We start from the raw sequence: 15,342 nt of genomic DNA on the forward strand, positions 1-15,342 counted from the left end.
ATTCTGCTGCCAATTTTTATCTTTTGCAATGGGTTTCCCATTCTAGGCCCCACACTCTATTTATCCCATTTTGACTTTCTTAATGTATTTTTTAATTCTGTTAAAATCAGTCAATGGTCTGATAATTAAAATGCTGCTTATAGAATACTGTTGTTAAACTTTCATTACACTGGGTGTTAGTCAAAAAAGGTTAATACAATATAGGTTACTTTTAGACTTCAAAATGTGGTTTTGAATAAACATTGAATTTTAAAAGGAAAAAAAAATCCTTCTGTATGCAGTTACACTTGGCATTTAGTAGTTCTAAAAAAAATTTCAGGAAAGGCAAACTATTGGCCAGAAAGTTAAACCAGACAAATTCTGGCATCTGCGGGCACAGCTAATTCTTTCTTCATTCTAGTTAAATACAACACGTGAAAGCTGGGCTGCACCAAATTCAGTTTTCTTTCCTGATCATCTTAACTACATCTCGCTGCTTAAACTGTCCTAACTTCATGGCTTAATACACAACCATCTTTTTTGCTCACGGTTCTGTAGATCAGCCATTTAGTCTGTGTTCAGCTGGATGGTTCTTATCTGGTCTTGCCGGGTCATTCTGACGACTGCAGCCATCAGGCATGTCTGGTCTAGGATGGCCTCACTCACAGAGCTGGGGCTGGTGCCAGCTCTAGGCAGGGCCTCTCTCTCCACATGGTCTCTCATCCTCATGGAGTAGCCCAGGCTTTTTCACTTGGCAGTTCTCAGGGTTCCAAGATTGGAAGAACTCTCACAAAGTTACTCCCACAGCATTCTACCAAGCAAAGTACAAGACAAGGCTGAATTTAAAGAAGTGAAAAAATAGTCTCCATCTCTTGATGGGAAGGAATGTAAAGTCACACTTCCCAGGAGTGCACATATGGGGGAAGAATCTGCAGCTATATTCAACCCCAGTGTAACTGAACAGTTGGTGAAAGAAGTTCCCCTTTACAGAAGTAGTCCCACTAATAAATAATGATTACAATATCACCATTTCACAGCTTCTAATGAAATAATGGATCAATGACTTCTAATATCACAAAGAGAAAAGCAATTAAACATTGTGAGTCCTGACGGAAGTGTGAATGCCACCTCTGAAGTATTCCTGTCAAAACAATAAACCTAGATCTGATCAAACCTCTGGATCTAAATACCAACTGATGGGTAGTACAGGGGAGAGGAACATGTTAAAACAAAACAAATAAACCAAAAAAAAAAAAAAAAAAAAAAAAAACCAGGTGGTTGCAATAAGCAGAATCCAGACTGAAAAATTGTTCAGATCAAATGAGCCAGTTTATTTTAAAAAATAAATAAACTGCAAGAAAAAACAAAAGGGGAAACCTGTAGAAAAAGAGACTTAGGGATGTCTTGACCGATTGCAATTTGTGGACTTCAGATTCTGGGCTAAACAACAAACTGAAAAGGAGAGAAAACCTTTGATGAGGCAGTTGAGGAAATTTGATTATTGACTAGATAATTAGTAATACTAAAGAATTATTATTGTTATTATCATTAAAATTTTACAAACAGGCAGTGGTGGTGGTAGAAGATTAAGTGGGCAGGACTATGAATCTAAGATTTGCCAAGAATTGATAATTGAGGCCACATGAAGATTCCTTATACTGTTCTCTCTACTCTTGTTTGAAAATTTCCACAATATAACATTAAAAAGAAAAAAATATATATATTAAATTTTTTTTTAAGACAAAGGAATTCTTCTTTTTGAAAGACTTCCAGGGGGCATTATTGTGGCTGAATAAAATACCTAGAATTATGGTGATTTCATCCTGTGATTATGAGGAAAGCCTACCAAGGAGAAAGCAAAAACATTCTTGAGAGTAGAGCAGAATAATAGAAATAATCTGGTTCTTGATGACCGAGCCACAGAATAAACTAATCCGAAAGCTGCCTGAACTCCAGATAGCTGGCTAGATAATAACTATCTCCTTTGTTTCATCTATTTTGAGTTAGTTTCTTTTATTTGCAGCACAAACCATCCTAACCGAAACAGTGGAGATGAATGCATTTTTGTATGTGTGTTGACGTTGTATGAGTGGTACTGGGTTGTGTTTCTGCTGCATCTTACAGAATGTTTAGTGAAACAGCATCCCTTAATTTATGAGTCTAATGCAGAGTTGGTATTGCAACAAATTCAAAACAAATCCAGGGTACATCTTGTACCTCAGAACTGAATGTTGCTCTGCAATGATTAAATCCTTAGAGTTATTTTTTCTTTGTACCTCTCAAATTCCAGAGGCATTAAACCAGCCAGTATATCACCTTCCGTTTATATCCTACCCTAGTTTACCATGGATGAAAATCTTAGCAGCCACTCTGCTACAGAAGGCCAGGGACCAGCAATCTTCCACCTACCACCGGTGATGGGGTCCTCATCCCCATCTAGCTGGAGAGTGATACAATTCCAGAAGCCTATTCTTAGAGTCAGCTTCCTAGGACTATGTCCAGTACCAATTATCTAGGTGGAGTTTCTAGAAACTGCTTGAAACAGGAATTTGGGGACAGGTGATTTGTTAAAGAGATGCTCTCAGGAGAATAGGAAGAAGGCAAGCAGAATAGAACAGGAGGGAAAGTTAAGCAAGGATGTAATCTCAGCTGGAAACCAGCTTCAGCCTGAGCCCCTGGGGAGCTCTGAGTGGTCCCACAGGTTGGCCCTACCTTTTGTATAAGCCAGTCATCCTTTGTGAGCTGCCTGAGATGAGGCTGGGGGTGGGCTGTGTGTGTAACACAGCAGCTGAAAGTAAATGGCACAGTTAAAGGGGCCTGGTCAGAGCATCAAGAGCATCCACTACAACTTCCCAACTCACTCGAATAGCCAAAATCTTACTGCGTGATCTAGCCCATCCCTGCATAAACATTCTTCCTCTCTGAAATCTCCAACTTTTACTCTCCTTCTTCTCCATTCCACTTAGCCACACTGGCCACCTTGCAAGTCCTCATTCTCTGAACATGCTTCAGATCCTTCCACTTCTCAGTTCCCTCATTTGGAATGCTTTTCTGCTGTGCTTCCTCCTCCCACATCCTCATGAATAGGTCCTTTATACATCCTTCAGGTTTTTACTCACCAGACAGCTTCTTAGTTAGGCCTTCTCTGGCTGCCCTGTCTAAAATGACAGCTCCAGAGGGCAGGGTATAGTTCAGTGGTAGAGCGCATGTTTAGCCTGCATGAGGTCCTGGGTTCAATCCCCAGTACCTCTATTAAAAAAATAAAATATAAAATAAAATAAAATGACAACTCCCACCCCAACCAACACTTATAATCCCTTTACTTTCATTACTTTTAAAATACTTACCAGTATCTAACATAGTATATAGTTTTCTTATTTATCTTGTTTATTGTTTGATCATACTCTAGAACATGAGCTGGGATGGGTAAGAATTATCTTTAAAAAAAAAATCTCAGCACTTAGAACAGTGCTTGGTACATTACATATCTGTTTCATATGTGAATGAATGAATGAGTGAATGATCCCTGGCACAAAGTGGAAGTCCTCAGTAAACATTGCTTGAAATGAGCTAAACCAAAATGGAAAATATCGGCACAGCCCCCATGTAATGTGAGAAAGGAAATATTGTCATATGCTGAGTTCTCCATAGATTATATGTTTTCTTTGATAACATTGCAATGTTCACGTGATGTCACATGTGTGTATATTAATATGTATTATTTATATATATAAATATTAGTAAACAAAAATAGAAGCACTAAAGAGTTTCCAAATTTATTTAAATGAGTTCAGATCAAAACCCAAGAATCTAGATTTACATACATTAAAGAAAGGTAAAGTTATAGCAAAATTAAAGTGAACGCAGGTTGTATAAATAGCTCAATGCCTCTGATATAAAATTTCAATCCAGAGATGAAACTCTAAACTCTTTACAGCTTTCATATTCTGATCCTAGAGAGTAGAAAACTATTCAGACATGTAAAATCTCTCATCTCTCAATCCTGAAATCTATCAGTAGACACCAACAGTCCTCAAGGCACAGTAACGTTTTCTAGAAGAGAAGCCTTTTTTAAAAACTAAGGTTACTAAAACTACAAAAACACCCATCAGCCCCTCTAGGGCATTTTTGGCTGAAGTGTCAATCAGTAGGCGATTCGCCTCCGGCTGAGGCGCCCTCGGGACCAACACTGGCTTCTTCCTGTAAATCATTCCCAGCAGAGGGTTCTAGCTCAACTGGAGAACTTTCTTCTTCTGGTTCAGCATATTCGCCACAGCTTTCGTTCTCTGTTGTACCTTTATCACTGCTGATGGCAGCAGCTTCCTCCGGATCTGCGCTCGTAACCTGGGACACCATCTCAGGGCCGACCTCTGCGCTTTCGCCGGGCGCCGCGTATGTAACCTCTGGCCGAGTTTCAGCACCGACTGCGACGGTCTCCACGGCGACGGCCTCCGCAGCCTCCGCCTGAGCAGCCTCCGCACCTTCTGGGCAGGGGGAAGCCTCCGTGACGACTGCAACTGTAGCATCCGGAGTATCCTCAGCGCCCACCACCGGCGCTTCCACTATAGATGCTCCAGGGACTTCTGAACTGGTTTCCTCAGCTCCAGCAACGTTCTCTTTTTCACCTTTAAAATTTAGTCCATTAAGCAAAGTATTAATTTAAAGAGCAAGAAAATATGGTGGGACACTGCACAGTCATTAAAACAAACAAGATGAGGGGGGCGGGGGTGGATAACTCAGTGGCAAGAGAGCATGCCTAGCATGAACGAGGTCCAGGGTTCAATCTGCGGCACTGCCATTAAAACAAACAAACAAACAAACAAACAAACAAATAAGACAGGTCAATAAGTAGACATGAAATGGAATCAAGGTAGTCTGTTAAGTGAAAAAAAGCAAAGCAAAGAGCAATGTATATAGTATGGTACTTTTTGTGTTAGGACAAAAGGGTAAGATAGACCTAGATAGCTATATTTGCAAAGACTCTATCCAGGGGATACAAAGAAACTAGTATTATTGGTTGCCTCTGTGGAGGTAAAATTGAGGATCTGCTATTCTGCAAACCCTTTTGAACCTGCTTAAAAAAAATAATAATTTACGTGTATTATTTATTCAGATAGAAACCATGAAAACAAACAGGCAACGTGTCATGTGAAATAGCATGGAAAAGTAGCCAACTTACTAGCTGATGACACTGAGGAATCACTACGCCTCTCTCAACCTCAGTTTTGTCATCTGTAAAATGGGGATACTAATAATATCTACCTCACAGAGCTATTGTGAGGATTGATTAGAATAATTTGTATGAAAAGGGTTTAAAACCAAGGAAGTGCTATGGAAATGCTGTATTTTATTATTATTACGATTAACATTCTCATGATTATATTCAGTAATGTTTATTGATGATATACTGTTTCTTATTGTTGTCTAAAGGTTAAATGACTAAAAGGTTAAAACTGGTCCATGAGCAGCTATTTCCTCTGTCCCTTAATAGTGATCATAGTATTTGATAATAATGGCATTATAGTTGAGATGGAAAAATTATGGTTTAAAGCAAGCAGTTTAAGGGAAGAAATATACATCAGAGCGAAAAGGTAAAGTTTCTGTTCCCATAAGTTGCCATTTTATCAATCAGATCAACTGAGGGACTCAGCAGACATGACCAAATCTACTAGTGTCACTACACAGGTGGTCTTAGCCAAAATGGAAACAAAATTAGTTTTATGACTTAAAAAACACTGAGGGAAATGAAAGGTCAAGCTGCTGAGAGAGACAGATACTAAAATTAGGCCTGCATGAATGGAAGCCTGAGCAGGGAAAAGTAATATCACCACACAAAGAAGTCAAAGCTGCTGGTCAGCAGTACAAATGTACAACGTTTACATTTATCAAATGCACTCATCCAAAATGTCTAACAGTATTCTTTAGGCTTTGGTTGGACTTTTCCTTTTTGAACAGACTCTTACCCAGTGCCATTCTGGACTAGTTAGTAAAGAAGCCAAAAGCAAATAGTGTTCATTGCTAGACACAGATGATGAAAATCAGTACCTCACGGGAAAAAAATATAGTAAACTCACTTTACCTTGAAGTGGATGTAACTCTGCTTTGGTTTTTTCTTTCAAATTTGTTATATGTTCACTGGGTTTGGCTTGCTCTGATGTGACTGCCTTGTAAGTCTGAAAGTAAATGTATGATTAAGTTTATTTCTTGAGCTATAAGACTCATCATGCCAAATTTAAAGGTATATACAGTTCAAAGAAGAGAAACCAATACACACCACCTACTCTTTTATTTCCCCTTTGGAAATCTTTGTCATAAGTAGAATGCTTAAAAAAGGAAAGACACAAATGCTCTAAGAGAGGTCAAAGATAACTGAATACACAAAGTAGACAGAAAGACAAGGAAGAAAAAAAAATCATGCTAGAATCAATTTACAAATACCCTCCAGCATTTAACTCAGAGAAAAGGAAATTTATGTGCACACAAAAACCTGTACACAAATGCTCACTGTAGCTTTATTTGTAATAGCCAAAAACTGGAATCAGCCCAGATGTCCTCCAGCAGGTGACTGGTTACACAAACTGTGGTGCATCCATAACAAAGAAGACTCCTCAGCCATAAAAAGAATAAACCATAGATACAAGAAACAATTTGGATGAATCTCCAGGTAAATTACGCTGTGTGAAAAAAAGCCAACTTCAAAAGGTTACATACCTTAGGATTCCATTTATGTAACATTATTTTTAGGGGGGTAACATTCTTGAAATGACAAGAAATACAGAAATAGAGAATAGATTAGTGGTTGCCAGGAAGTAGGAGGGAGGGGAGAGCAGGAGGGAAGTGAGTACAGGCACAAAAGAACAGCACAAGGGACCCTTGTGGTGATGGAACTGTCCTGTCTCTTGACTGTGGTGGTGAATACATGAATCTACACATGTGGTAAAACTGCTTAGGACTATGTACATGCATGTGAGTGTGCGCACTCACACACACACGTGTATGTAAAGCTGGTGAAATCTGAATAAGGTCTATGGATGTCATCAATGTCAATTTCCTGGTTGTGATACTGCATTATAGTTAGAAAAGATGTTATCACTGGGGAAAATGAGATGAAAGGTATACACGCTCTCTCCGTATTAGTTCTTATAACTGCATGTGAAACTCAATTCTCTCACAATAAAAAGTTTTCAAAAAGTCTTCCAAACTGACAGATTTGTAGACCCTAATGAAGATCCCTTAAGTAAGCTAGGGTTAGTCACTAAAAGCAGCAGTATGTCCTGCCTGCGGGTTTTACTTGAGAAACAGAATTGGGAATAAAGCTGTCTTTATCATAGAGACAATGTGCAGGCTTTCTTTAATTTCATATTCAAGTAGTCATCTCTGGCCTGTATTCCTATATGCCAATGAGAGTTTCAAAATGAAAATCTCGGTCACTCTCTCTCTTGCCTTCTGAGACAGCCCTCACTCTGTCTATGGAGTGTGTATCTCCTTTCATTTTAAACTAAACACCCCACATCTCACAGCCTCTCTCTCGCCTTTTGAGGTGGCTCACATTCTGCCTATGGAGTGTGTATCTCCTAAGCTGCTCTCCCTTCTGAGTGAGACAGCCCACACTCTGTCTATGGGGTGTGTCTCTCTCTAAATAAACTTGCTTTCACTTTAAAAGAAAAAAGATAATCTCACTAATTAGATAATATTGTCTGTATTATCTCAGCTTAAGAAAGTGTTGGTAGTGATTTATCTTTTAGGAATATAGATTTTAAAAAAAATTGTATATTTATATGTAGTATTTTCTCAATTTTTAATAATCATGAACCAAGCACATCATTAAAAATCATCCTATGCAGGGAGAGGATACAGCTCAGTGGCAGAGCACATGCTTAGCATGCATGAGGTTCTGGGTTCAATCCCCAGTACCTCCATCAAAAATAAATAAGTAAACCTAACTACCTACTCCCCTGAAAAAAAAAATTATCCTATGCAAATTACAAACCATTTTATAGTATGTTAAAATTAGGCTGTGAAAATGGAAAATCCATAACCTTGGGGGTGGAAATGATGCAAAAGTGGCCCTTTAACAAACCCACGGTGTTTGGTGAATTCAGACTTGAATCATCTGGCTTTGAAACTCACAGAACAAACAGGATCAGCAGGGATGACAGTCAACATTTTTGTATAAAAGCAGGAATATTTTCCTAATAGGGTGGGATCTCCTGACAGCTTACAGGGCCAGGAGGCTGAATCAACACCCTCAGTTCTCAGTACACTAAAACTGAACCTCTGCCCAAATTCCTGTCCTTGAAATGACCATCCAGCCGCAACATCCCAAGGACATTAGTCTTATTGTTCAAGGGGCTAAAACACAATTCAGCTGCTAAAGCAGAATCAAAGAGGTGAAATACAAGAATAATTCATAGTAACATGTAACCCAGAGGATCTAACTTTTCCAAATTGAACATAGTCAAGCACAGAGTAGAAGAAAGGTCTATTAGAAGAGAGGGTCTCAAATTTAGACTTTGAAAGTTATTATTTTTTTTGGTGGGAAGGGTAATTAGGTTTATTTATTTTTAGAGGTGGTACTGAAGATTGAACTGAGGACCTTATGTATGCTAAGCATGCACTCCACTTGAGCTAGAAGTTATTTCTAAATGATATTTATTTATTAATGTTAGCATCTAAAATATACCACAACTTTTAGAAACCAGTCTGGCATTTTGTCTTTTAAGATATCAGACCCTCAAAATACTGAAGGGACCTGGGCCTTTCTCAGATTCAAAGAGGCTCTAGTAGTAGATTTTACTTGGAAAAAAAAAACGGGCTCTTGGGTATGAAGCATCTGTGGATTTAATTCAGAGAAATCTAATATCGAATTTATTTTAGTGCAGGACATGGAGGGGAAGGGGAGGGCCAGAATATGGGTTTTTGAGTGCCTCACGTTCTGTATTTCCTCCTGAAAGCAGTGTAGTGATGCCCAGATGAAATTCAGTCTTCCAGCTTCCTGCATAATCACATGGCCTAGTTTAATCTGTTTTTCCAGTGGCCTGTATCCAATGATAGTAGCCCTGGGCAGTGAATTCAATTTTAAGCAGTAGAAAGATGTCAGAAGCAGAGGAATCTGGGTATGAGTGAAAGCTGGTAGATTAGGGTAGGGTAATAATATAAGTGACATGTTTGACGTTTCCTGGCTTCTCAAGGCTTTCAAATTTCTGAAGATTAGAATATGTATTTTGGTTTTGGCATCTGCATAGACCTACAAACTGCCAGTTATGACTAAAAATCCCTTTATGCATATTTCTGTAGGGCCAAAACAAAATGTAGTGATTGTGTAGTCTTATGGTTTCTGAAGAATTTATATTTATTCTACTTTTATTCATAATAAAGATTAGATTTCCACTTAGAAAGTTTATGACAAAATGATGAATGATTAAATAGGTTTATCTTATTAACTCACAAATGTTTCACTTTTTTAGCTTCAAAATCATACTATTAAAGCTTTGTTTTATAGTCTTTTAATTTTATATGACTTTTGAATTAAAAAAATTATAGATAAATACTACTTTAAAAAAAAAGTATATAAAGATATAAAGCTAATAAAAACCATGGAGGGGTTGGGTATAGCTCAGTGGGAGAGCACATGCTTAGCATGCACGAAGTCCAGGGTTCAATCCCCAGTACCTCCATTAAAAAAAATTTTTTTTTAATTATTTAAAAAAAAACTGAAAACTTCAAAAAAAAAAAAAAAAAAAAACCAAAATCCTATGGAGATAGTAAAAAGATTAGGAGGAGGGAGGGAAGGATGAATACTTTGAGCACAGGGTATTTTTAGGGCAGTGAAACTATTATGCATGCTACTGTAATGCTGGATACATGTCATATATTTGTTCAAAACCCACATAAAGTACAACACAAAGAGTGACCCCTCATGCAAACTATAGACTTTGGTTAATAATAATGTATCAATATCGACTCAGTTATAACAGATGTACGTCACTAAAGCAAGATTGTACGGAAAAGGGGGCAGAGGGGTGAGAGGAGGTGTATGGGAATTCTCTGTCCTTTCTGCTTATTTTTCTGTAAACCTAAAACTGCTCTAAAAAATTGTCTATTAATTTTTTTAAAGTTAATCTCTCAAAATAGTTCTTGTTAAATGTTTATAATAATACCTACCTTATAGAATTGTTGTAATTATTAAATAAGGATGATTCTGTCATATGGTAAACATTCAAATGTCAGCTATTTGTACTATTAGTATTTATAACAACATTGCTTTTACTAAGTCATTCATACTTAGTGGTATTCAGTATTTTGTACTTAAAATTTTTTTCCATAATCTTATGTATTTAGTTAATCCCATGTCCTAGCCTTGACATTGCTTTGAGTTTTATCACAGGTTGTAAAATATATGAATTCCTGAACAGGGTTAGTTAAACACTTACATAATATCCACCAGCACTGACTGTGACACCTACAACCAGATAATAGATCATATTTGATCCAGATGATCCAGGGAATTTGTTAGATGACATCCAGCGAAGAGATGCTAGGAAAACAAGTTTAAACACAGTTAGCTCTACCACAGGCAAAACGATTTTAAATGATTACATCTTTAAAATTTTCGCCTCAGTGAACCTAGAATCTATTAACATCAACTGATTTTAGCTTAAGGGAATACAGTGTTACAAGGTAGGGTAATAATTCCACTTGACATTTTCCCAATCTAATTTGATAAGTACTTATAAAACCTGTCATCTTGATGCTTAGCATTATGCTTTTCTTGGAGGGAGTTCAGGCGGGGATAAAGAAAAAAATGACAAAAGGACTAAACAATTTTAACAGTCAAACGAGATGCATATTAGCAAAAGAAAGCTGTTTATTGTATGTACTACACCACAGGATTCAGTGAAAAAAATAATTTTTTTAAAAAATGAAGCACATTTGTGCTTCAAATTTATATGTTAAATAAAACATGTTGAAATCCAACACATTTCTATAAATGTGTAATACAAATGTAGTTAAGGAAGAAACTTGAATTTTTTTAATATAAAGTCTTTAGAGATGGGCAAATACAAGCTTTTTAAAGACAAATGTTACCATAAGGTTTTATCTAAAATAGGAGTACAATTCTGTACAAACTAATAAAAATAGATAAAGGTGCTATATTATTATATTTAAATATATTAATTCTGTCATGCTAGAATTTGTATGTACCATATGCCCTGGAATTGAAATTTTTATAATAGACTCAAAGCTAGAAAAAGCTTAAAGTTCATACAGCTCATATTCTTTATTTTAAAGATTAAAAAGGTGGAGACATTTATTTATTCGTTCATTAAATACAGTTGAGCTACTATTATGTGTCTGGCATTTAAGAAGCATTAAGGATGTGACTGTGAAAAGGACACACAAGGTCTGTGGTCTCAAGTAGCTCACAGTCTAGAAAGAGGGAACCGATGCACAGACAAATAACTGTAGACAAATAATTGCAAGGCAGTATGACAAATGCTGTAATGGAGGTAAGTAGAAGCAGCAGTAGCAGGAAAATGCAGTGAAAGAATTCAGCTAGTTGGCTAGAGGTAGCTGTCACAACTGAAAAGACATGACCTGCAGATACTGACATATATATATGGAATGGATAAACACGTTCATGCTGTACAGTGCAGGGAACTATATTCGGTATCTTGTGGTGATTCATGGTGAAAATGAATATGATAACGAATATATATATGTTCACATGTGACCGAGGCACCGTGCTGTGCACTGGAAATTGACATAACATTGTAAACTGACTATACGTCAATAAAAATTTATTATACGAAAAAAAAAAAAAGAAAGAAGGAAAAGACATGACCTGAGTTTTGAAGGAAAGGAGGAGTCTGTCAGATAAATAAGGGAAGGGAAAATTGCACTGGAGGCAGAAGGCACAGCATGTGCAAAAAGCATGAGATGTGTGATTTGGAAAATGGAAAGCAATTTGATGTGGCCTGCCCTAGAGAACAGGGGTGTAGGGACCAGGAGGAGGTTATGATTTACAGAGGGCAAATCTTAAGACATTTGCATTAGCTACAAATATCTGTAGTAGCAAAACTGGAAAGATTTTTGTATATATGTTCTTAGTTTGGAGATAAATGACCATCTCTTAGAAAAACTATTTTTTTTTCCTACAAATGTGCCCAGAGAGGCTATAAGAGGTTTACAGCTTTGACTTGTAGTGGGGTTTTTGTTGGTTTAAAAATACATCTGTTATTAAATAGAGAATATATAGCTTTCATAGTTGGCAACTAGGCATAAATATCAAAAAGTTTTTTTTAATAGGAAGAAATAAAACTATCAGAGACTTAAGTAAAGACAAACAAAACACAGTTATGGCAAAGTTATATAAGAGAAATGCAATGGGAAATAAATATTCAGTAAAGACTAATTAGACAAATTTTAGCATATTCATAAATGTGAAACAAATAGATATTTTAATTTTTGCAGAAAAATACACAAGAAAATATTTACAATACAGTAAATGTAAATGAAAAGTTATAGCAAAATAGTCTATACAGGACTATCTCAGATATGTGGAATGTACATAAGAAAAAAATGCAGGAAAGGAGAAAAGAGGTCTGGAACACTATGTATACTAAAATGCGAATAGTGGTGTTTACTAAGTGGTAGGATTATAGGCGACTTCTATTTTGCCTTTCTGTGTTTTTTCTGGTGATCTATTATAAATCTAATTTATTTATTCATTAACATTTCACATTTTTAAAAGCAAAACCCAAAGAACAAAATTTGATGAGCACAGTTAAAATTTTATCCTTCAATAAAACGGAAACAATTTCATTTTTCGTCAAAGTAGGAAGTACCAATAAAAGGTTAATGTCCAAAGTTCCAGGCAATAGTAGTCCTGAAAATACATATATAAATCAGTACTACAAACAATTAGATGAAAATGAGCAAAAGACCACTACTGCTACAACCAGTGTTGCTAACTACCTATTTAGAATTTTTAAACTACTTTTTTTTTTTGCCACAAGCTGAGAGGAAATTATCTGAAACGTGCATCTACAAAAAAAGAAAAAAGATGTGTATGTTTGTGCATGAGGACAGTGTGGGTGGCGGTCACACAGCGCGAAAGGCCACGGTCAGGGGGCTCATCTTTCTCCCCACTCCACCCTCAATTACAATAGCCCCCTTATCTTCGTAAGTTTCAAATGAATGGCTTCCCCCTATTTTACCAGTGAAAACTCTGCTCTATCTTACTCGCTATAAAGATCAAGGAAAACGAAGACTCCTTATTTCTGTTGCTGGAGTCAACTTCTTCCCAGGAGCATTTTAAGAGAGAGATAAAGCTAGTTGGACATACCTCCCTTCCTTCCCACCACCACTATCACCACCACAGGCCTAATCAAAGTGAAAAAACAAACAAAAAACCGGCCATGGAATTTTCCGCAGGAGCCTCTCTTCCCGGCTCAAACGCACGAACTGGGCTAAAGCTACCTCACAAGTCTTAGGAAGTGAGGCGACGTGAAGGGAGAACTAGGAACTTTCTAGGAGGTTGTCTAAGATCTGCCACCCCAATTAGAGACTGAAAAGAGAGGGGAGATGGATGAGGACTAGGAAAGAGCCGGCTGGGGCAGAACTGCACCGGAGCGCAAATCTGGGCGCAGGTCGGCCGGCTGCTGGCAGGAAAATCGCTCTTATGCCCACACTGAAGCACCTGTAATGTCCCAGACCCTACGCTAGGCACTTGCGTACACGTCAATTTTTATTTAATAAGCTTCCAGCTCGCACTGCCACTTCCCCTTTAGGAAATATGCTCCCTTTTCGCGTGCATTAGAAGATCTAAATGCATGGGCGACGCAGCCAAACGGATGGACAGCTCCAGATCTCTCTGCAGCTCCTAAGGGAAGTGCTTCGAAGGCCGTTTCCTCACTAGGGATGCCACGGCGCAGGCTTGTGGCTGCCGAGCCCTCGCCAAGTCTTGAGTTTATTTACTCAAGAGCATTTTCTCAACTTCTGCGGGGCCAGCACTGCCTCCCGCGTCCTGCCTGGCCCTCAGATCAGTGGCCATCTTCCTCTTGAAGCTGGAGAGCGCATTGGTCCTTATATTAACATAAGTGGTAAACTACGGCTACAGTTAGGCATTTTTCTAAGCGCTTTTAACTACATGTTAATTCCCTAAAACTCACACTATTATTGTCCTCATTTTACAGATGAGCACGTGAGGTTAAATTTCTTCCCCAAGATCAAGATTCGAACCCAGAAAGTTTAGTCCGGATTCAAAAGCTGCGCTGGAAAGGTTCCCTACTTTCAGTCTCCAGGAATTTCGGGCGTCTTCCTGGCCACTCTCCCCGATTTCTCCACGCATCCCCAATCTCAGGCCTCTGCTGCCCGGGGTTAAGTTTGGCCCACCAAGGGCAGGCGGGTTCCAGGGCGCCCGTGCAATCCGCGCGCGAGGCACCTGTCCTCCCTCCTCAGGTTTGGACGCCGGGAGAGGCTCCCGGACCCGCGCCTAACACTCACCATCCTTCCGGAGCGGCGCAGAGCCTGGGGGCGCCCTCAGAGGCAGCGCTAGGGTCTTGGAGACCGCTCTGCGGAGATACATCGTGCCAGCTGCCCGCCGCGCAGCAGCCTCTGTAACCCCGCGCCGGCTGCGGGGCGACGGGAGTCCGGGCGAGCCCCGCCCCGGGGAGGGGCGCCGACCCCTGCCCGCCCCGTCCGGGCGTTCCCGGGGACGTGCGTAGGGGTTGGTCGTCCCCACCATTCTCACACAACCCAATCTCTAGACTCTTGTTGATTTCTGCGTGATCCAAGAAGCTGATGGTGGCATCTCAGCAAAGGGATGCGGAACCAAGACGTCCCCGTCACCTGCCTGCTCTGTACTGTTCCATTTAGTGGAACTCCTCAGAGCGGGCTGGAAATGTTTCAGGACTTGCAGACATGGTTTATCACGCCGTATGAAATCTGCACTCACTTTATCTCATGCACACCGTTAAGGTTTCTTGGGAGTGGAAAGGATAGCTGGAAGTTTCCTGGAGATGAAACAAGGAGAGGGGTAGCCTTAGCCTTCCATTGTTGCTCTGGGTGATGTTCAGAATCATAAGGGACCCAGGTAATGATTGAATGTCTAGGCAATTGACTGCTACAATGGCTTTTGGCTTTTGAAACTCCATAAATGCTGTATATTCCTCTATGGGATGTGAAACTAGTATTTCCAAATCAACTAAAAACGCTAAATTATTAGTTTTTCCCTCCAGATTTCAATTACTTGCCTCATTGTGGCTACAAGAATTTGTCGTGGTTTGAATATGGAAACCAATAATTTATATTTATAACATTTTCTAAATGATTAATCTTTGGAAGGGACTGTTTGCTACT

At 38.8% G+C, this 15,342-nt stretch overlaps 1 protein-coding gene across 1 annotated transcript; it reads right to left on the bottom strand.

Moving 5' to 3' along the window:
• Positions 1-3,739: 3,739 nt before the first annotated feature.
• MGARP (mitochondria localized glutamic acid rich protein) lies at positions 3,740-14,619 on the bottom strand. Its single transcript, XM_032463735.1, has 4 exons — positions 14,488-14,619; positions 10,413-10,516; positions 6,059-6,152; positions 3,740-4,604 (listed from the first exon to the last, which is right to left on the bottom strand). Exons 1-4 carry the CDS (start codon positions 14,567-14,569, stop codon positions 4,120-4,122), a joined length of 765 nt encoding a protein of 254 aa, XP_032319626.1. The 5' UTR covers positions 14,570-14,619; the 3' UTR covers positions 3,740-4,119.
• Between the last annotated feature and the right edge of the window lie 723 nt (positions 14,620-15,342).

This window comes from Camelus ferus, chromosome 2, assembly GCF_009834535.1.
Source record: "Camelus ferus isolate YT-003-E chromosome 2, BCGSAC_Cfer_1.0, whole genome shotgun sequence".
Taxonomy (NCBI): Eukaryota; Metazoa; Chordata; class Mammalia; order Artiodactyla; family Camelidae; genus Camelus; species Camelus ferus.